At 46.1% G+C, this 22,567-nt stretch overlaps 2 protein-coding genes across 3 annotated transcripts in view; one reads left to right on the plus strand and one right to left on the minus strand.

Annotated features, from left to right (window-relative positions):
- The first annotated feature begins 250 nt into the window (after positions 1-250).
- Positions 251-13,849, plus strand: nocta (nocturnin a). The gene is made up of 3 exons (XM_072396295.1): positions 251-630; positions 12,233-12,529; positions 12,619-13,849. Exons 1-3 carry the CDS (start codon positions 435-437, stop codon positions 13,479-13,481), a joined length of 1,356 nt encoding a protein of 451 aa, XP_072252396.1. The 5' UTR covers positions 251-434; the 3' UTR covers positions 13,482-13,849.
- Positions 13,850-15,894: 2,045 nt separating this feature from the next.
- The window catches only part of elf2a (E74-like factor 2a (ets domain transcription factor)), a 36,499-nt gene continuing 29,826 nt past the window's right edge, over positions 15,895-22,567 (minus strand). For both annotated transcript variants that reach the window (XM_072396297.1, XM_072396296.1), the window contains exons 5-9: positions 22,503-22,567; positions 21,496-21,579; positions 19,039-19,231; positions 18,609-18,863; positions 15,895-17,440 (exon numbers count right to left, since the gene is read on the minus strand). The exon at positions 22,503-22,567 is cut by the window's right edge. In XM_072396297.1, coding sequence (XP_072252398.1) covers positions 16,861-17,440; positions 18,609-18,863; positions 19,039-19,231; positions 21,496-21,579; positions 22,503-22,567 — 1,177 coding nt within the window. In that variant the 3' untranslated portion in view covers positions 15,895-16,860. The remainder of the gene's footprint in view (positions 17,441-18,608; positions 18,864-19,038; positions 19,232-21,495; positions 21,580-22,502) is intronic.

Below are 22,567 nucleotides of genomic sequence, written 5' to 3' on the forward strand. Positions count from 1 at the left end.
TGTAGCAAGTGTCCCCCTCCTCACTGTATATTTCAGTGTGGCCTGAACCATCGGTGCGCTGAGGGGGAGAGATGTTTGTGGCTTTTTTTAAATGAAACTTCTATGTCTTCGTAAAAAGATGACAGTAGGATACATCGTCAACCCAGTACAATCTCTTCTGATTCTATCATTTGTCACCTTTGTTGCATTTATTTGCGCCCAACAAAAACAAGGACTGATCCATTATTAGCTGACCCCTCAGTGGCATAACTAAATGATGTAACTTTCACCGGCTTTCCTTGCTGACAGAAGTTTGAAGAGAAACGGCTTTGTTATTCTTCAGACTTTAGTAGAACGCTCTTTAATTTTTTGTTTAATTTTCATTAGAGTGGCTGAAGAGAAAAAACTTCCAGTAAGTTTCAGTGCTTTCTCTGTTGGACTCGGAACAAAAAAACATGAGTTCAGCTCGTCGGTGTTCGGCGTTATTGAGCCAGATGTGCGCATCGTCTCGGGGGGGACCAACGAGCAGAACACCGTTTCCACCGGCAGTTGCGTCTGCCCCCGCGGGCGCTCGGTATTGTCACGCCGGCGTCGGAGGGACCTTTCCCCAGCTGAATCCTTGTGGAACAGCCTGCCCAGTGACGGCACCAGGTACTGTGAATGTCAGTGTATGCTTCCACCAAGTAGCGGTCTGTCACACTACTTCGCATGAGAGAAAACATGGTTTCTGAGTTGGTGCTAATCTGATCAAACTGTCATGAGCCACAGTAAATAGATTCACAACCCATTCTACATAACTATTTCTTAAACGGACATAATCTGCAGTGAAAATGGTGGAAACGTGTGCAACAGTGCCACAGTGCAGTACTCCCACTGGGAAACTACATGAAGAAATCTTTGACAGACTGATCTGGAGTCCACACAAGAGCTGAAATGTTCAAAGCAGCTTCAGCCTGATCAGTGTTCCATCCATTCAAAGCTTTCTTACAGGAACATCCCACAGGTAAGGTAACTAGGTAACCTTTCTCCAGTAGTTCAGAAACTCTAATTGTGCAGTGATGGATAAACATGGTTTTCACATGGTAAAAGAAGAACGACATGACATGAGCAACTTTAGCATCTGACCTGCAGTCCCTGCCATGGGTGGGTCCTGTTTTTACCACCAGTTCTACTTATGCCCCTTCTAAAACTATGAGTCAGGATGATCTTTATGTTGTCTCTTTGTAATCTGTTCCACCAAATCCTTTCCTTCCTCCTACTGCAAACCATGACTCAATGCAGTAATGCCATAATGAATGTTCAGGGAGAACAAGTGCTCCGTTCTGTTGCTGAGATGTAAAGACCTACAAAGGATGGCTGATTCAGGTTAAAATCAGACTATGGAAGCCAAGGAGCTGAAGTCCTGAAGCTCAAACTGAGCTTATCAATGACTCATTAGACAGAAACACAACTTGTGATCTATACTGAAGGTCCTGGTTCACAACTATAACATTTTCAAGCCTTTACTTCCACCACAAAGAGTTAACCAATGCAGACAGCACTCAAGTTTTATCATGGTTGGTAAAGCATGCCTCCCAAAAGCTGGGAGTCATGTCAGATAAGAACTGAATCCAGAACGGAGTCAGAGCCCAATAACAGTTTTTTACTTCATTCATTATTAGTTTGTTTTGGGTCATTATGGGTACACAGCATCATGACTGCTTTTAAATGTAGAATTATGAAAAGCTGGTGGTTGTTCATTAGCTGGTCAAAACAATTGGGTCAAAGTCTTTAAACAGTTTGAACTTGTTTAGCTTGATTTGGGTCTTGTGAGGGGGAAGCAAGTCACTCCCTTTCTCACACACACACACTCTTTTCCACTGAGCAAAGTGGTGTCTTGAATTAGCTCTTTAATGGTTTCTATACTTGAGGCAGAACTTGTTCTGTAATAGGATTGTTCAGCTGGTTATCTAACCTTCAGCACAGCACAGTGGTGAAGTAATTGCTTAAAAAGACGACGACCTTAAATCCAAAAGAAGATGTAACCACTGGAATTAATGATGTCACGAGTCAGGCTGTTTCTGGAGCTTAACTCTATGGTGACTGTGCTGACTGATTGTTAGGAGCTCTGTACGGTGGCACTATACATTAAATCAGCCTCCCTGAAGCTATAACCTGGGACCCCTCTGCTCAGTAAAGTTTTTTTAAAGTGAGAACATGGAGGATATCAGTCCCTTTGTGCAGTGTCCTGCTAGCCCTGGTAGGACCTGTAGGCTCACCGGCGTCCTGCTGGCACTGGGCCAGTAGGCTTCTGGTGCTGGTAGGGCCTGTAGGCTCACCGGCGTCCTGCTGGCACTGGGCCAGTAGGCTTCTGGTGCTGGTAGGGCCTGTAGGCTCACCGGCGTCCTGCTGGCACTGGGCCAGTAGGCTTCTGGTGCTGGTAGGGCCTGTAGGCTCACCGGCGTCCTGCTGGCACTGGGCCAGTAGGCTTCTGGTGCTGGTAGGGCCTGTAGGCTCACCGGCGTCCTGCTGGCACTGGGCCAGTAGGCTTCTGGTGCTGGTAGGGCCTGTAGGCTCACCGGCGTCCTGCTGGCACTGGGCCAGTAGGCTTCTGGTGCTGGTAGGGCCTGTAGGCTCACCGGCGTCCTGCTGGCACTGGGCCAGTAGGCTTCTGGTGCTGGTAGGGCCTGTAGGCTCACCGGCGTCCTGCTGGCACTGGGCCAGTAGGCTTCTGGTGCTGGTAGGGCCTGTAGGCTCACCGGCGTCCTGCTGGCACTGGGCCAGTAGGCTTCTGGTGCTGGTAGGGCCTGTAGGCTCACCGGCGTCCTGCTGGCACTGGGCCAGTAGGCTTCTGGTGCTGGTAGGGCCTGTAGGCTCACCGGCGTCCTGCTGGCACTGGGCCAGTAGGCTTCTGGTGCTGGTAGGGCCTGTAGGCTGACCGGCGTCCTGCTGGCACTGGGCCAGTAGGCTTCTGGTGCTGGTAGGGCCTGTAGGCTGACCGGCGTCCTGCTGGCACTGGGCCAGTAGGCTTCTGGTGCTGGTAGGGCCTGTAGGCTGACCGGCGTCCTGCTGGCACTGGGCCAGTAGGCTTCTGGTGCTGGTAGGGCCTGTAGGCTCACGCTTTGTAGAAACATGTCTTCCAAAGGGATTTATCTGGAGGGCTGTGGGACTTCCTACCCTCGTTATATGTTGTATGTAGCAGGTAGTGCAGGAGAGATCAAAGTTAGAATCACCTGTAGAGCCACAGCAGCTGCATTAATGACAAGTACAGTGGCTGAAATGAACCAAAATGATCCAAAACGGACATGTTTTAAGTTAATATTGTTTTTAGTGATTGTTTGTCATCTCATGTGGTTGACCGGCCAGCTCGTAGAGCAGTATTTAGTGTGCTTTCTGTTTTTATTCGTGTGTCTGGTTAAACCAGTGTACATAGTTTGTACATGTAATCGTACGTCTCGAGCCTCTTCATTTTGTTTTTTGTTGTTTTGTTTTGCCAACACTTTTTGACGCTTTTGCGTCCAGCACGACTAGCGTTAACAGTAGCTAATGCTAACGCAACTACGGTTCTTGCTGTCTTTGTTTGGAATACTTTCAACAACATGGACACCCAAGGATTTCTTTGGTCACTACTTCTCTTTCTGATCCAATGGGACCTAGTTTACAGCAATGTACCGAATCTCCCTGATGCACATCGGATCACCTACTCCAGAGATGTCCTGCAGCAGCTTGGATTTAACCCGCATTTCACCACCGCCAGAGACTCATTTCCTGAGGAAATATTCCGACTGGACAGGGACGGTAAGCTCACTGGCAAACAACATGGCAGCTGCGTTTGTCTCTAGGTCGTGGTGAGAGAGAAGCTGTACACCACAGACATTTGAACTCTTGGCTGTCTCCCTTCGCCCCTTTTATTTACCAAGGGAATTTCCACAGGTCTTTTTCATTCTGGCATACATCCACCCCAAAGCAAATGCTGCCACTGAACACATCATGGCATCACTGAACAGACTGGAACGCATCTCACCATGATTTTAACGACTGCTCAACTGAAAAAGCCCTCACCAATGTGCCACATTCACCAATGTGTCACATGCAGCACCCGCCAGGGAAAGACGTCAGACCAATGCTATGGGTCACTTCCAGATCCATTCAGATCTATTGCACCCCCTCTAGGCTCTGCTGACCACAATACTCAGTGGGGTTCCATGGCACTGTAAAAAATCTGACTGATACCTAAATTTAGGGGTGGGCGATATGGCAAAAATGTCATATCACAATTTTTTTTAAATAAAATCACGATTTCGATTTTATCACATCTTAAATTGAAAAGTGAAAAGCAGACAGTGTTGCAGAAGTATTTTCGGCTGGGCAGCTCGTACCGCGGGTCAACTACTTGAAGCAGACGTTCGAACTCCTCCTTTTCTACGGTCTTGAACAGTACCTTATCTATTGCAAGATAAAAGGTAACTGCTTCTGTTACCTCTTTCCATCTCTTGCTTGACTTGTCATAGGAGTGCCTTTGTCAAATGCCTGTGTTAATGTTGTCTGTTTTGGTCTTACGCTAGCTTCTGCTTACTCTAGCTGCTGCTTACGCTAGCTGCTGCTTACGCTAGCTGCTGCTTACGCTAGCTTCTGCTTACGCTAGCTTCTGCTTACTCTAGCTTCTGCTTACTCTAGCTGCTGCTTACTCTAGCTGCTGCTTACTCTAGCTGCTGCTTACGCTCGCTGCTGCTTACGCTAGCTGCTGCTTACGCTAGCTGCTGCTTACGCTAGCTGCTGCTTACTCTAGCTGCTGCTTACTCTAGCTGCTGCTTACGCTAGCTGCTGCTTACGCTAGCTGCTGCTTACGCTGGCTGCTGCTTACGCTGGCTGCTGCTTACGCTGGCTGCTGCTTACTCTAGCTGCTGCTTACGCTGGCTGCTGCTTACGCTAGCTGCTGCTTACGCTGGCTGCTGCTTACGCTAGCTGCTGCTTACGCTGGCTGCTGCTTACGCTGGCTGCTGCTTACTCTAGCTGCTGCTTACGCTAGCTGCAGCTTACTCTAGCTGCTGCTTACTCTAGCTGCTGCTTACGCTAGCTGCTGCTTACACTAGCTGCTGCTTACTCTAGCTGCTGCTTACGCTAGCTGCTGCTTACACTAGCTGCTGCCTCCGACTGAGGTGCCGGTGCCGCCGGGCCCCTCACTGTTTGGCTCTCAGCATACTGTTTGGGATGCTTCCTCTTCAAGTGATTGAACAGGTTCATCGTGTTGCCGTGCGAACCGTTTCTGTGCAAACTTTGCAAATTACATTTGCTTGCGCTTGATCAGTTGCGGAAAATCCAAACCAATTCCATATAATGGAGGTGGAATTTTTTTTTAGCGACGAATTCCTCCGCTTGGCTTTCAGCCACGGCTCTCCATGCTGCTACACACACAAACAAGGAGGCGGGTGAGAAAGCGCGTCACTGCCCGTAATTCGCTGTGATTGGTCGGTCAGGTTGACGGCGTAATACGTCTGGTGCATCAGCATAGAACTGCAATTTATAGAATGTGCCCGAGACGATCAGTCGATCTCTGCAGTTTGACAGATCGTTAGGGATCGTCTTCACGTTTCAATCGTTCACGATTTAATATCGTCATATCGCCCACCCCTACCTAAATTACAATAAGACTGAGTTATTCAGTTCATGTATACACCTTAGTTTGACCAAAAATTGGACCGGATCGGGTTACTCGCAGTCGGATTAAGACCCCGAGATAACTCGGTTGATAGTCACACTAAACGTGCATGTAGACGGTGAAGCAGATGAATTGGACTTTTTGTTCTGCGCATGCTCGAGATTTTTTTCCCGGGGTCGAAGTCAAAGGAGACAATATTACTGTTGTTGTCGCCGCCATCAGAAAGAAAGAAACAACGCGATGGAGAATGCGCCGTTGTGCATCGTCTGTTCCATAACCAGCTCATCACAGATGGAGAGGGACGCAGCGTCATCTTGCTCTTCGTTCGCCATCTGTCTCGAGTTTGTTGTTTTTGTTCATGGTGGTGGTGAAGACGTCAACAGGAAGTGGCTCTATTAGCGATAGCTGAAATGGGAACAGCGCCACCTATCGTACCGGGGTATGACCTGCTTTGTGCCAGTGATTCCATTTATTCACAGCCAAATATACTTGGATAATTGCCCTTGCCCAAATAAGGAGCAGAACCCAACTATAGCTATGATGAAATGAATCTCATCATGTAGACCCACTGAGTGTTCTACTCATCCTATCTTACATTCCCATCATAAGGAGGGTTAAGAAAGTCACTCAGAACATCAAACAGTGGATTAATGACAACATCCTCGCTCTCCAAAGATCTCTTGAGTCCATAGACTGGAGTAACTTTTTAACCCCTTCAACAACCTTAATGAGCAAGTGGACATGGTCTCCTCCTCCATTTCATTCTGTGGCTAGCATTATTCCCTCTAAAACTTCCCCAACAATGAACCCTTGGTTACCAAAGAGCTTAAAGAAATCCTCAACAAAAAGAAGAGGGTCTGTTTTACTGGCTCAGAATCTGAGAAGAGAGAGGTCAACTAGGACGTTGAGCGTGCCATTAAAACTGCCAAGCTGAAATACAAAAACAAAGTGGAGGAAAAATTCACACAGGGGAACCTCCACTCAGCTTGACAGGACCTTAAAAACATGGCCGCTGTGAATATCGCCACCACCTGACGAAATACCATCCAGGTGAACTGTAGCAGCCATGCATCCCTTCCCAACGACCTCAACTCCTTCTACACCAGATATGAGAAAGACAACGCCACCCAGCTGAAAAAGATTAGGACAACACTTAAACCCAGCAGCTGCACACTCACCTTCAACACAGAGGATGTGGTGAGAGCTCTGAGGAGGACCAAAGAAACCTGCTCACCTGGCCCGGACAACATCACCGTGTTTTAAGGTACTGTGCTGAACAGTTAGAAGTGTTCCAGATTTTCTTCCAAAAATCCACAGTCATCTCCATCCCGAAGAAGAGCACCACCAAAGTACACAACGACTTTAGACCTGTGGCCCTCGCCTCCCATGTGATGAAAGCTATGGAGAGAATTGTTAAACAGCATGTCATCCAAGAAACAAACTCTCTGATCAATCCTCTCTAGTTTGCATATCGCATGAGCAGAGGCGCTGATGATGCCAAAATATTCATCCTGGACACTGTACACAGACACCTGGAACTATCTAACTCCTCAGCCAGACTCATGCTTGCGGTTTTCTCCTCTGCATTCAACACCCTTCAGTCTGACATCCTGGCCAACAAACTCCCCTCCCGCTTTCACCTGGAAGAGCAGCTCATCGTGTGGTTACTGGACTTTCTAACCCACAGATCACAGAGAGTGCTGGTCAACTCCACTTTCTCGGACCTATGCTACACCTCCACTGGCTCTCCACAGGGCTGTGTTCCCTCCCAGCTGCTCTTCATCTTCTACACCAATGACTGCAGATCTACACAGCCCAACTTCTACCTGGTGAAATACACTGACGACAAAGTCCTCCTGTTTCTGCTGTCAGGCCCTTCACAGCCTCTCCAAGAGTTTGTGGATTGGTGTGACAGCTCTTGTCTGTAGCTGAAAATCAACAAGACCAAGGACATGGTGGTGGCATTTTCCAACCAGCAGAGGGCGCTGGCCACAGCAGTCACCACCATTATCCATGGAGAGCTTGTTGATCTTGTGGAGGAGTACAAATACCTGGGTACCATCTTTGACAGTGCTGAAATTCTCCGTCATCATGGAGGAAATCTTCAGAAAGTGTCACTAGAGGCAGCATCTCCTTGGGAAGCTCAACTCCTTTGGAGTAAGTAAGATCATTCTCCGGACATTTTACTACTCCTTCATTGAGAGCATCACCTTCTCCATAACTTGCTGGTTGCACTCCACCAGCCTCCACAACAGGAACCGCCTGCAGAGGACTGCCACCGTCTGTTCCAAAATGATCAGATTGCCTCTCAGGACTCTGCCTGCTGCTTATGGACACTTAACATGCAGGTTAGTGAACTGGAATATACAGGAACCTTCACACACCCTCTTCTCATCATTTGAGTGGCTTCCATCGGGTCGCTGGCTTCGCTGCCCTGGAATTTCAGATTTCTTTATAGCTTACTTAATTACTTATTCTTATTTTATTTTGACATCGAATGTATCTGCTCTAAGTGCCTCCTTAATTATCCCCCGGGGATAAATACATTTTTTTTTAATTTGAATATGCAGCATGGACCCAACCCTTAAACATATTGAACCAACACACTTTCAGATCATGACAGTTTTGTCTTTAATGGTCAACAACACAGATTTTGCTGTGTTATTGGAGATTTAAGCTGTGACGATGGCTGTTTGATATGTTACTTGTCAGTGGAAATCCACAGCTCCATGTACAGCTGTTTCTGTGCAGGACAATCCCTTATTCAGCTGTAATTCAGCTAACTGGAGACGGCGTGGAACTGATCAGCGCCTGTCCAGGCACATTGAGGGTAACATTATGAAGATCTCATTTCTATGCAGTTATGGCTGCTGCTGCTGCTGCTGCTGAACAGCAGATGAGGAAAATGGAGCTGTGCAGATGATTGAAAAATAGATCGATATATACAAAGCTGGTCTTTTTTTCTCCTCTCGGTCTGACTCAGAGACAGATGACTGAGGGGATGACAGGAAGAAGGAAGAGTGCTGGATGGATAGCTTTTGGATGGACTGAAAGCCGTGTGTGTGAATGTGTGATTCCTCCATCGATTTGTGTTTCATGTAAGTATCTATTAGTGATGTTAGTGTGTGTAAACAGGCATATTTACAGTGTGAATGAATGGATGAGTGACATTATTGTCTTCTTCTTGGATCTTGATGAGAGTGCCTCATCCTGATATCTGTTGGACTTAATGAGTCTACAGATGAGCACATTAGCAGTAGTTAACGTTTGGCTCCCGCTCTGTAACATGTTACAGCCTCACTGTGTTCCTGGTCCCGCAGCTAACTGGTAGTGTCCTCCAGAGAAGCTGCTGTCCTGCCCTGCATGTGTGCTGCTTCAGACATTTAGTTCAAACATACAGCTAACTTAAGCTGTCAGAGAGGAGCAGGATGGGTGACCTTCTAACTTCCCTGATTTCTGGGGATTGTTGGAACACTTCTTTAATTTGTGTAATGAGTGTATGCGTTTCCTCCCCAATAAGAGGTTTGAGTTGTAGCACAGCCCCACAGAAGCATGTGCTCTGTGTGTGACTCACTCAAACCCTCACTGATGCTTCAGTTTGAACAGATGAATCGTGCGTTCAGTCGTCTTCAGACAGTCGGACAGCTTTTAAAGTTGTAAATACTGGAGCTTAAGGAGGTTGTACCTTTTAAACAATAAATTTCTTTACTACTACATTACAGTCGTTGACAGTGCAGTACCTCAGTACTGTGGGAACTGGTAAACTCCCAACTAATTCACCTGTAAAACAGAAGATTCGGTTACATAGTGTGAGTTATCATTTATCTGCATGTCAGGCCCTACAAACCAAGTATCCAAAGTCAGTTCAGTTCTGTTTTATTTGTAGGCACTTAAGTAATATAGTCCAATTCAAGCCAATTGTAATTCAATTCATTGTAATCATAATTCAATTCATTCACATAGAGCGAATTCAAAATTAATATCCTAGCTAAGGAAACCAACAGATTGCACCGAAACTTGTCTTCAGTCCAATCTCCCGTCCTGAGTGTGCCTGTGGCGACTGTGGAAAGGAACGACTCCCTTTTAACAGGAAGAAACCTCTGGAAGAACCTTTCTGGGGGGAAAGCAAAGTGAGGAAAGGTGTGACAGATGAGGTCCCCCAGCAGTCTAAGCCTATAGCAGCTTAACTATGGGATGTTTCAGGATTACCTGAGCCATCCCTAACTATAAGCTTTATCAAAAAGGAAAGTTTTAAGCCTAATCTTAAAAGTGGAAAGGGTGTCTGCTTCCTGGACATTTACTGGCAGCTTATTCCACAAGAGAGGGGCCTGATAACTGAAGGCTCTACCTCCCATTCTACTTTTAGAAACTCTGGGAACAACAACTAAACCTGCAGTTTGGGAGCAAAGTGCTCTGTTAGGAAAATATCTTACAATGAGATCTTTAAGATATGATGGAGCTCGGTCATTAAGAACTTTATATGTGAGAAGAAGAATGTTAAATTCTATTCTGAATTTAACAGGGAGCCAATGAAGAGAAGCTAAAACTGGAGAAACATGATCTCTCCTGTTAGTTCTCATCAGAACTCTGGCTGCAGCATTTTGGATCAGCTGGAGGCTTTTCAGAGAATATGTGGGACAGCCCAATAATAAGGAATTACAGTAGTCCAATCTTGAAGTAACAAATGCATGAACTAGTTTCTCTGCATCACCCTGAGACAGGATGGTCCTGATTTTAGCAATATTACGAAGGTGAAAGAAGGCAGTCCTAGAAACCAGTTTTATATGTGCGTCAAATGATAAATTCTGGTCAAAAATAACTCCAAGGTTCCTCACTGTAGAACTAGAATCCAAGGAAATACCATCTAGAGTAACTATATAACTAGACAATTTCTCCCTGAAGCGCTCAGGTCCAAAGAGAACAACTTCAGTTTTGTCTGAATTTAAAAGCAGACAGTTCTGAGTCATCCAGGTCTTTATGTCTTTAAGACAGGCTTGTAGTCTGACCAACCTATTGGTTTCATCTGGTTTCATAGATAAGTACAGCTGAGTATCATCAGCATAACAATGGAAATTTATGCCATGCTGTCTGATAATGTTACCTAATGGAAGCATGTATAAAGTAAAAAGAATCGGTCCAAGCACAGAACCCTGAGGAACTCCATGACTTACTCCAACGTGTGAGGAAGATTCTTCATTTACAAGAACAAACTGGAATCTATCAGATAAATATGACTTAAACCAGCCTAATGCAGTTCCTTTAATCCCAATAACATGTTCAAGTCTCTGTAACAGAATGCTGTGATCGATCGTATCAAATGCAGCACTGAGATCCAACAGGACAAGCACAGAAACAAGTCCGCTATCAGAGGCTAAGAGGAGATCATTGGTAACTTTCACCAGTGCTGCTTCTGTGCTTTGATGCACTCTGAATCCTGACTGAAACTCTTCAAACAGATTATTTCTATGTAAATGATCACAAAGTTGAACTGCAACTATTTTTTCAAGAACTTTAGAAAAAAAAGGGAGATTGGATATAGGTCGATAATTAGCCAACACTTCTGAATCAAGAGTAGGTTTTTTAAGTAAAGGTTTAATTACAGCAACCTTAAAAGTCTGAGGTACATATCCTGTCAACAAAGACCGATTGATCAAATCCAATATGGAAGTATTGATTAAGGGGAAAACCTCCTTGAACAGTCTGGTTGGGATTGGGTCTAACATACAAGTTGATGGTTTAGAAGAGACTATTACTGTTGTTAGCTCAGAGAGATCAACTGGGCAGAAACCGTCTAAATACAAATCAGGTTAGAAAGATACTTCTGAAGCTGCTCTACTTGATGATACATCGAGTGCAGCAGCCCAGATATCTGAGCAAGCAGCTACAAGTAGGTTCAGGTGTGAACCCCACCCACATCCAAGCTACGACTAACCAGCTGAATTGGATGTAGGTGGAGTTGATTATCCAGCCGGGGGCCACATAGGACCGATGGCAGCTGCTGTTCACTGACTGGCTCTGTTTTGGAACTGGTGGAAACTGGCTTCTGACTGTGACGGAGACGGATGCTCCATCTAGCTGCCTGCTCAGCTGTTGAGAGTGTCAGCCAGAGCGGCTGACACATCGGGTGGATGTGCAGTCTATGACTTAGCTCTGGGCCTGTACAGTCTGTCGGACTGTTGGCTAAGTGAAAATGAACATAAATGCTAGAGAATTGGCTGGCTGCAGCAAAGTTTGCAGCAAATTTAATATGTAATGTAATATTTTAGCTATAGCCCGTATGAGTCCGTATCCTGACAGCATTTCTTTGTACACTCTTGTGTAATGACAAAGTATCTGAACTGATTGCAAAGAGAATTAGTTAAATGTTGAGGGAGGAGAATTCTGCACATGATGCAAGGCTGGCTGTTCAGTGTCATCACCCATCTTTGTGTGCACCGGACCATCTCCTCAGGGTCAGCACTTCAGTGAAACCTCTCAAAGCTAAAACATGTAACACGGTAACTAAAGCTTTGTCCTGTTGTCCTGTGACGATACAGAGTGTCAGTTCTGTTGATGCAGTAGTTCATGGTGGCCGATGCTCTTTTAATGACCACGTTTTTCCCCTGTTTCCATCAGTTTGTCCAATGGGTGGCAGCAGCAGCAGCGGCAGGTTGTTCGGTACGTTGGCCCGGGCATTGAACAGTACCCCCTTGACCCAACCTGTCCCATACTTGGAGGAAAGTCCAGACCAGGACTTGGACCAGGATCTCACTGAGATGGACTCACACCAGCTGCTCAGAGAGTGCGAGCAGGCCCTGCAGAGGCGTCCGGCCCGGCCACACAGAGATCTGGTGTATCCCGTCGGCACAACTCTCTGCAGCCATAAGAACGGCCCCTCCGTACGGATCATGCAGTGGAATATACTCGCTCAAGGTAGAGAATGAGAACGGTGAATGTAGAACTGTAGCTTTAAACTGTGCTGTTATGAATAAATGAAAGTGTGTGTGTGTGTGTGTTTGCAGCCCTCGGTGAGGGAAAGGATGGGTTCATCCGCTGTCCACCGGAAGCTCTGAACTGGCATGAAAGGAAATACCTCATCCTGGAGGAGATCCTCACCTACCAACCTGACATACTGTGTCTGCAGGAAGTCGATCACTACTATGACACATTCCAGCCAATTATGGCAAGCTTAGGTTACCATGGCAGCTTCCTGGCCAAACCCTGGTCTCCCTGCCTTGATGTAGAGCAAAATAATGGCCCTGACGGCTGTGCTCTTTTTTTCCGCTGCTCCCGCTTCACCCTTCAGGCCACAGCTCATCTGCGGCTGTCTGCCATGCTGCTGCCCACCAACCAGGTGGCCATTGTTCAGACGCTGAACTGCCAGCTAACTGGACGGCAGCTGTGCGTGGCTGTCACACATCTGAAAGCTCGCAGTGGCTGGGAGAGGCTGCGGAGTGCGCAGGGCGCTGACCTGCTGCAGAGCCTGCGAAGCATTACGTCCCAATGCAGCAGCCAAAGTGGAGCATCCTCAGGCCCTATCCCTTCAATCGTGTGTGGGGACTTTAATGCAGAGCCCTCAGAAGATGTCTACAGACGCTTCAGCTCCTCCCCCTTGGGCCTCAACTCGGCATACAAACTGCTGAGCTCCGATGGACAAACAGAGCCGCCCTACACTACCTGGAAGATCCGCCCCTGTGGAGAGAGCTGCAGCACCCTGGACTACATCTGGTACAGCCAGGGTGCTCTGAGTGTGGACAAGCTGTTGGACATTCCCACCGAGGAGCAAATCGGCCCAGACCGTCTCCCCTCCTACCACTACCCCTCTGACCATTTATCACTGCTCTGTGACTTCAGCTTCAAAGAGGAGCCCCGCAGGCTGATGTAGGCAGCCAGTCACAGCACAGCTCTGTCTGTGGGAGGGCTGCATGAGCGGACAATCATCCAGAAACAATGACAAACTTAGAGTGAAGAAGAGAGATCGGCTCTCATTAAAAGCTCTTCAGCAACATTCGGCTGCCTTCCCCCCGAGGATCTCTCCATGATGGACACAGAAAGAATCTCTTTAAGTTGCCAGCACCTGTAAAGAGCGAACTTTCAACATGAAATGAAACACTGTAGCATCACTTGTTGGTCTCAACGAGCAGCTGAGACTCGGGTGGCCTGGTCTCTTTGAGCTGTTTCCGACACTGCAAAGCAGTTCCTTATTTATTAAAACTGAATTATTCCTTCTGCTCTCAGCAGTTTGAACCATGTATCGACAATTCTTCACTTTGACAGATGTTTCTGAATATTAATAAAGTGATTATTTTTAATCTTATTTTCAAGCCTGGCTGGTTGGATTTCTGCAGCTCAGGAGGAAGAGCAGTGGGCGGTTAGACTCCCGGCTCTCTGGGCCGCATCCTCGGGCAGGACACGGAACCCCTGCTGAAGCATCCATCGCTGTATGAATGTAGAAGAAAGCACTGTGTAGCCTGAATGAACTAAGATGTGCTGTGTGAGTAGTCAGCCAGACTAGGAAAGTACCATCCATTTACTTCACAGATTATCTTTTTCATTTGAACACACAAGCTTTGAAGGAAACCTGCAGCCACACGAACACTGCAACTATCATTATTCTCATTAATTATTATTATTTGATCACCAGAAAATGCAGATTTTCCTTTCACTTAACTGAAAACATTAAAAAGCAAGGATGTGAGAGCCAAATGTATTGTTTTCTCTCATGTGCAACAAAGCAGAGGGGCACACAAACCTGTCACATATGGGAGGCGGCATGAATATCTACTGCAATCTGTCGTGTGGAGAGCGGAGGCCACTCCAAAAAAGAAGATTTTCCACATATTTTGAAGCACCAGGCATCTGGCGTTTCCCGTTTCAGCACGACATTCAGCAGGTTCCAGCTTCTGACATTCCTGCGCAGCATCACCCAGGGGTGCACATCTGGCTGAATGTGGTGCAAGTCCAACAGAAGCTTTGGTATCTTGCAAACTGAAGGAGTTTTCCTGCTAATTTTGAACATTCAATTGAATGGTCTCCAAATCCACGTCCCAGAAATATTCTTTCCAAAATGCAACACAAACCTAATACAGTATCAGGTTACATTTCTAGATGCTGCAGTGCACCACACTGAGTGAGAATGGCTTCCCTAGGTACTCCATACTGGATCATGCTGACAACACAGTTTCTCCCACAGTGCTGCCTGAAGGCTTCAAAGTCACAGCGCTAACCTTCAACGCACTGAAATCAGACATCTTTCCATCGTATTATGCTATATCCACACACACACTAGTCATACTATTTTAACTATTGGCCCTTTTCTTATTTGTGTTACAATCAGTAATTCAAATGTTTTTTTGTATGTATTGGACCTACTTAAAGAGTCTAAATGAAGAGGTTTAAAAAAAAAAAAGAAAACCGTATACACACACATATATATATATATATTTACTGTATCCACAGCTTCATATTTCCAGTCACGACAGATGTCGTGACTAAAGGTGAAGGTTGGAGCAGTAAATCAAAAGCGTCACCTTACAGCTCAGCTCCATCTTCATGAAGCAGAGATGCAACCCTGAGCTTCCCAAACCAGACGCCCACCTCAAGATCCTGAATCATAACAAGGGGCAGAGTCCAATCAAAAACAGCTCAACATTGTGCCATGACTGCACACAGCTCTTACTTTGCATATACATTCATTTTCATTTCAGTGGACAGTGTCATCTCTCTGAGAGTCACAAAACAGTGAGGCCTGCCTGTAGTAATGGGGCTGTTCTGGGGCAGAGAACATGAGCTTCTTGGGAGGGAAAAGTGACAGGTTAGTTCAGACGTTTTAAAACACTACACGGGGAAGCTCAGCAGCATATGAGGGAGGTCAGATCTCTGTTTCTTTCCCTTTCACACCAACAGGAAGGACACGTTATCATCCAGTGTTGGAAGGAGAGGGCTTCACAGAGCAGCTTTCCATGGGTTGCAGACTTCAGCCTGTCATTGCCTTCAACTGCTTCCCCACAGAGTAGTTCTGATAATGGCCATTCTACATACTAGTGAGCTGTTGTTTCTAAACTCCTGCCAGCATTTGGATGTGGCTCCTTTAAAAGTGTCACCTGAACCCTCTGTGCAAACTGAGCTGCTGCTGCTGCTGCTGCTGCTGCTGCTGTCGTGGTGACGGATCTCCACCAGCTGTCAGTCAGCTGATAACTTGTCTTCGACTATCCAGGTGTTTGTGGAACCATCTCCCATGCAGCGCCTCTCTGTGGCTGACAACACTTTCCAGATAGAGGAATGAAACATCAGACACATTTAATTCACATTTGTTTTTTATAATACATATTTCAGTAAAATCTACTTCAATACACTGATAGTACAAGAAGAAAAAAAATAGTATATTATAATTCAGATGGGGACACACCATTTTGGTAATTAAGTGGATGCAGACATCCTTTCTCTCCCTTTTAAGGAACTGTAAAAAACAAGAGGACATACTGGGAACGTGACAGGAAACCACTGACTGCAACAGATGGACGTAGTCTCTGGGTCGAACACCAGAACCCTGCCTTCTTTGTAAAAAGGTTTCCAAGCCTTATTTCTAACTTCATCACTTTTCTAATGAGCTCTGCTTTCAGCTGCTAGTTTAAAGTCCACTTTAGTACAGCATGATGACCATTTTGAAACTTGCTGACCCATTTGGAATCAAATAAGCAATAAGGTAGGGTACGATTGATGTGTGGCTTTGCATCGGGCTCTCAGTCAGATCCAACACTCACTCTTAACTGGAGGCTTCAACAAGCCAACACGAGGCTCGGGGTGGGTGGGGGACGTCAGCGGCTACGCCCACCTCTTGTATGCAGTCTGTGGAGGTAACAGAAGTCTGCAGACAAAGCATTGAAGAGGTGATTCAAACTACATCTGTACTGATACATACCCACTGAGTATCAAAAAATGCTTTTTACACCTGGTTACAACAAAGTCTGGTCAGGCTTTTATATTAGGTTTGATTACAAAAAACATGTTTCATTTACAATCTAAGGCTGCCCATGTCCTCTGAGGGATCTGTGTGTGTGTGTGAGAGCAACAGTCCCTTTGATCCTCTGTGGGGCTTCAGCAGATCCACAGTGAAAGCACGCATCTCGCTTGAGACCAGTCAGGCTGACAGTCTAAGCCAATCGGGAAACAGGGCGGGGGGGATGTGTCCTGCACTTCCTTAGCAGTGTCCACAGTCACTTCGTGTGCCCCAGCCTCATTGGCCCCAGCCCAGGACGGGGTTCTCAGGAAGATGAGGTCTCTGCTGATGCTGCTGGTGGGCTGGCGGGGGGTGGAGGCTCTGCTACCACCTCCGATTGTGCTGCTACAGGCTGACCACTGGATGGTTTCTGAGGCTGGGTGGGGGTGCTAAGAGGGGCAGAGTGAGGCTGGCTCACCTGGACAGAGATCTGTGGCAAGGCCTGGGTCACTGCAGCCGGTTTAGCCAAGATGAGCTGTGGAGCTGACCGCCCCGCCGCGAGCTGGACTGTTGGCGCAGTGCTGGTTGGTTTGACGGTGGCCTGCGCAAGCTGTGTAGTAACGGCTTTAGCCTGAATGAGCTGTGTGACGTGGCCTGAAGGGTTAGTCTGCATAAGCGCAGCCAGCTGGTTGGCTGGGATGGTGATGATGGTGATCTTCTCTCCAGCTTTGGAGCCAGCAGGCAGCACAGTCGGCAGGGCCTGAATCACCAGTTTGGGAGGAGCGCTGGTGGAGGCATTGGCCACCGTCACTGGGACTCCCGTAGTGGTGGTGAGAATGGGGGACGAATTCAACGTCACCTGACCGAGTGAGTTGGTCATGACCACTGGCATGGCTCGGATGGGCCTGCAGAGTGAATGTGAGGGAGAACACATGTCAGGGATGGTAATCTATCGCTGTTTGCATGAACATTTTCATCCCACCTGTCAAAATACCCCACTATCAAACTAAACATCCAAACACTGGTTTAAAGGGAGACTAATGGACTTTGAGTCATTTCAGCTGCCAACAATATCACCACCTCTGTGTCTAAGCCCGACGCCTCAGAGCAGAAATCAGCTACATGTTGAAAATGAAACTTGATTCTAATATGAAAGAGAAAGCTTTGCTTAGTGAATCTGAGGTATGTTTGTTATCAAGAAAAGTAAAGATTAGACAATGGACTTAAACTGCTTTGTATGAAGAAATCAACCAGAGCATGTCTGTGCCACAGGCTGCTGTCAGAGCTGTTCTTTCTGAGATTTGGAGGCACACACTGAACTGCATCTGGTGGGCATTCTGTGGCCAACTCTGTAACAGCATGCCCAGTTAAAGTGAATATCTGCCCTTCATTTGAACTGCAGGGTTATTGGGGCTCAGTGACTTCAGCATGTGGGCTGTGAAAGCCCTGGATGCAACTATCTGATTGGCTCTTGTTCCTGAGCTACTGGATCAGCATCACACAATCAGCTGAGCAACATCAGCAGCGTCACAGAGTTTCCAGCAGCAGCTTCTACTTACTCCACCTGACTTTCCACCACCTGCTCACCCACTTCCCCTCACCCCGGTACGATGGGTGGCGCTGTCCCCATTTCAGCTATCGCTAATAGAGCCACTTCCTGTTGGCGTCTTCACCGCCAACAACAACAAACTCAGGCATTCAGCAACGATTGCTTCGTGTTTGTCAGCAAACACCTTTAAACTACTAGTTGTGGTGATTTGGCTGGAGTACCATTAGGGTACATCATCTTGCTAGATTTCCTCAGCTTTTCCAATCAAACATTTGCTGCTCTGACGTCAAATGCGTAACCTTGATTTGGTCACCCCTCCAGTTGCAGATGCGCTGATCCATACATCAGTTTATACTGGACATGCTAGTCAATCAGCAACGGAGAATGATGCCATCCACATATCCTAAACACTGGCAAATCAGATTAAAGGGCTCAATAAAGCATGTTAGCGAGGACCTTCACATATTAAGGTGAATGTCTGGAAACCTTCATCAGAGTACCAAATGAAAACAGGATCATCGGACCTTGTGGTAGCGTTGCTGGGGATGACAGTGACGTATGTCTGCTGAGCCTGGGTGGTGGCGGGGGAGTTGGTGCCTAGGCTGGGAGGGCCCTGCTGGTGAGCCAGGTGCTGGCTGGACACTATGCCCTCGCTGTCCTCCACCTCCACGCCCTCTTCATCATCATCAATCACTCGGATGTTTTTGGGCATGTCTTTAAACTGGTAAGCCAGCCGCTGACCCTCAACTTTGGCAAGGATGCCGCGCTGGTAGTAATACCTACACAGAGAGAAAAAAGCAATGTCTGCAGTGCTTCACTACGTATTCAGAAAACCTCAACTACACACAACTATATAGTTTTAATTCTGTCATTCTGACAGAGTAGCTAATCTTTATCTCACATCCTGGTAAATCAAGCTTGCACTGTGGGTGTTTGTGGAGAAGAGCAGCTGACCTCAGGGCTCGTCCCATTGTCTCATAGTTCATGTCTGGTTTGTTCTTGTGTTTCCCCCACAGTCTGGACACAGCCTTGGAGTCGACCAGTTTGAAGATGCCCTTCTCTCTCTGCATCCACTTGATATATCTGGGGCAGGTGTTCTTATCCTGCAGCAGCTCCAGCAGGAACTCCCAGAGATAGGTGGTGTTTCCTATAGGACACAACATTAAAAATCACACAATGATCTTCAAGGTCACATGTCACACCAATTACTATGAGGGGTTGGGAACGTCTGGGCAGTGACCATGGTTCAATCCTCTCTGTGGCAACATAGAGGGCAAGACCCTGAAGCCCATGCCCCGCCCACTGCCGAGTGGATAAATTCATCTATTAAAATATATGTTTATATATATAATATATGTTAAATATTTATTTATTTGGACTTCCAAAATTAATGTTAACAAAAAAATCCTCTCAACACCTTTACATATATATAATACATTTTATTTGTAGTGCTCTTTACATCGCAAGAGCTCAAAGGGCTACAGTTTCAATAGAAATAAAAACAAGTAAGCACTTCAGTATAAAAGTAAAAAGGAATTTGGCAGACATCTAAGAGGGGGGACCATATGTTCTGCTAAAAAGAAATGTCTTTAGGCCCCTTTTAAAAGAGTCAGTGGGTTGTGGTGTCCTCAGGGTCCACAGGCGTGGGGCAGCAGCACAGAAAGCTCCATCTCCCATGGTCTGAGCTTGGTTCTGGGTGGGTGGAGGAAGTTTAAGAGAGTGGAGCGAGCGAAACGGGTTGTTTTTTGTAGATGGAGGAGTTCTGTGAGGTTGGCGGGGCGGGGCCATTCAGCTGCTCTGAATTAAACCATTTCTGTGTGTTTCTCTGTTTCCCATTTAACATCCTTGTTCTGGTGATCCATTTCACCTTTGACCTTTTTCATGAGAACTGTTCATCTCTGTGTTAAAGTGCTCTTCAGCTGTCACTTCCGCACTTTTAAAATTCAATTAAAGGTTCTAATTAGGCTGGTACATGCATTCAATTTCACCCTTATAGAATATCTCGGCAAAATTTCAAGGCTTTTCACTTATTTTCACTCATTCTGTTGTTTTGAGACTTTTTTCAGCCACTTAATCAATTCTGCAGTTTTTCCAGAAGCTTCAAATCGTTCCACTATTGTCTTTTCACCTTCAACTTGCTTCAACCGGGACTTCAGCAGCTGGTTTTCTACTAAAATTGTACCATTTTAGCTTGTTTGGCATCTTCAGGTGTGTTCATTCAACTCAACAACATTCTCACTGCTGTTTCGCAGGAACAGCTTTTTTAAAGCAAGATATATTTTCCATTAATAAAGTATTAATAAATTGCAGTAATGCAATTCTGTGAATGTGACTCTTGGCCCTTGTAGTTGAGGAAATCAAGAAGGGATGTAACCTAATCTTGTAGCTGGCAAGCTAGAGAGGATAAAGGAAAGTCTTTTGAATGGCAAGTTCGTCTTCAAAATCCTGCCAGATTGTTCTCACAACGAACGCAAATTCATCTGCCGATATGAACAGAGAACAGAGCAATGTGCATTAAGAAAATAAATTACAAAGTGGGATTACTTTCCAACTAACTGTGAGTTAACTATGGACAATGTTGTGATTAAATACTTTAATCAATTGACAGCCCTAATATTTACATGTGCATGTAACATTCTCATATAATAAGAAGTGCTGTATGTGTCCGAGTGTCTGTGTGAATGACAAAGTTTATGAAGGTGTGACCATTTAAATTCAAGACTGAATTACGATTCAGAGGAATGGAATGGGATTCTAAAAGCCTACTGATGCATTTTGATGCAAATGATTCCATGTGTTTCATGTGCCTCCTTGTAAATGGTGGGGCTGGCTTTATCACTCTTTGATAAATCTTTGAGATGGGATGTTATATCCAAGGTGTGCAACAGCACAAAAGGCCTGCTTCCATGATTGAATATGGACGCAGTGTTGGCTGGATAGAAATGTATAATGTGGTTGGTCATGTTTCCAATATAATTCAGTTCAAAACTATGGAAGCCAAAGTGCTTTCAGTGCCAGCTTTTCATACACAGCGCTTCCTCACTCAGCTACCTTGCACATGCTAAAAAATGTCCTGGTGCTTCACTTCCACTTTTACCAGTTGTTCCTGCATCAACATCAAGATCGTCAATTAATGTCTAGCAAATCAATTTTCTGTCAATCATTTCAGAATCTGCCATGTCCACAACTCAGTGCATCAAAGACTAGGAGGACACTGCAGTACTGCAGTCTAAACGTGGTTATACTTCTAATGCATTAATAAAGAATACGACACATTATGTCTCACCGCTCTGTATATAGGACGATAGAGACATATTGTAAATATCTAGGCCTCATTTAGAGCAGCCGTTGACTCCAGATAAAGATTGATCCACCTGAGGTACAGACTTGAGACAGAAAGCTGGAACAAACCTTTTCCCTCCCTCGGTCTCTTCTTGATCCCCAGGTCATAGGAGCCATTTGAAGAGGGCTGGTGTGTCTTTGGCTTTCGTCCACCTGCACTCAACACAAAGTTAAAAATAAACACCCTAAATTAAGTATTTCACAGGAGAACAGGTCAGTTTGTAGCCTCGTCACACATGGCTAATGCACGCTGTACGTTTTAGCAGCCACATGGGGGCAGTATCAGCCATATGTGCCACAACAGGAGCTGTGGGTTACTCGTGATTGTGTTGGTGCCGTTACTGGTATTTAGAGGTAAGCTGCAATTACACCTACCACATTGGTCATTATGCAAGCAAACTGATGCCAAAATAGTGCTATAATTGATTATACCAGTACTTCAAGAGCACTGGACTAACGGCAGTTTCCCTGCTAAACAGTAGGCATCGCTGCTGAGACGATGGCGCATCATCACCACGGGAATAGCTATAGCAGAGGAAGCTCAGGAGGAAGAGCAGTCTCCCACCAATCGGAAGGTCGGTGGTTCGACTCTGGCTTCCCCAGGATACATGTCGAAGACACTGGCAACACACTGAACCCCACGTTGCCTCCCAGTGTATCACTGGGGGATGAATGTGTATGAATGATTAGAAAAAGCACGTAGTTATGAATCAGAATCAGGCCTGCTGTATGAATGTGTGTGAGTGGGGTGAATGTGGCATGTAGTGAAGCGCTTTGAGTGGTCAGCTAGACTAGAAAAGCACAAGTCCATTTACCATACAATAAGTACAGTATGCTGTAAGTAATGTACCCACACAGTAGTATCATCTCCACAGCCTGTGCGTTGTTAGGTCTTTTGCAAGATTGAATGTCTGAAGTGAAAAAAAGGCTGCCTCCATGAAGGTAGAAAACAGCTGAGAACTTCAGCACCACCTGCTGCCACGTGGTGCCACATTGTTCATGTAATTCATATGTCTTTCACACACTACCGATAGCCTGACCTACTTCCATCTGTGCAAACTAGTGGTAACACTGACCTCCTCTCTTCTTCTTAGCAGCAGGTTCACACTCAGGAGGGATGGGGAAAGACTCCTCTTCTATG

Source organism: Leuresthes tenuis, unplaced genomic scaffold, assembly GCF_036924035.1.
Source record: "Leuresthes tenuis unplaced genomic scaffold, fLeuTen1.0.hap1 SCAF_11, whole genome shotgun sequence".
Taxonomy (NCBI): domain Eukaryota; kingdom Metazoa; phylum Chordata; class Actinopteri; order Atheriniformes; family Atherinopsidae; genus Leuresthes; species Leuresthes tenuis.

Bases quoted from the DNA above. Each gene is read 5' to 3' on its own strand.
- nocta (XM_072396295.1), top strand. From the start codon at position 435: ATGAGTTCAGCTCGTCGGTGTTCGGCGTTATTGAGCCAGATGTGCGCA. The intron at 631-12,232 runs GTACTGTGAATG...TGTTTCCATCAG, and splicing joins CTGCCCAGTGACGGCACCAG to TTTGTCCAATGGGTGGCAGC. The intron at 12,530-12,618 runs GTAGAGAATGAG...GTGTGTTTGCAG, and splicing joins GTGGAATATACTCGCTCAAG to CCCTCGGTGAGGGAAAGGAT.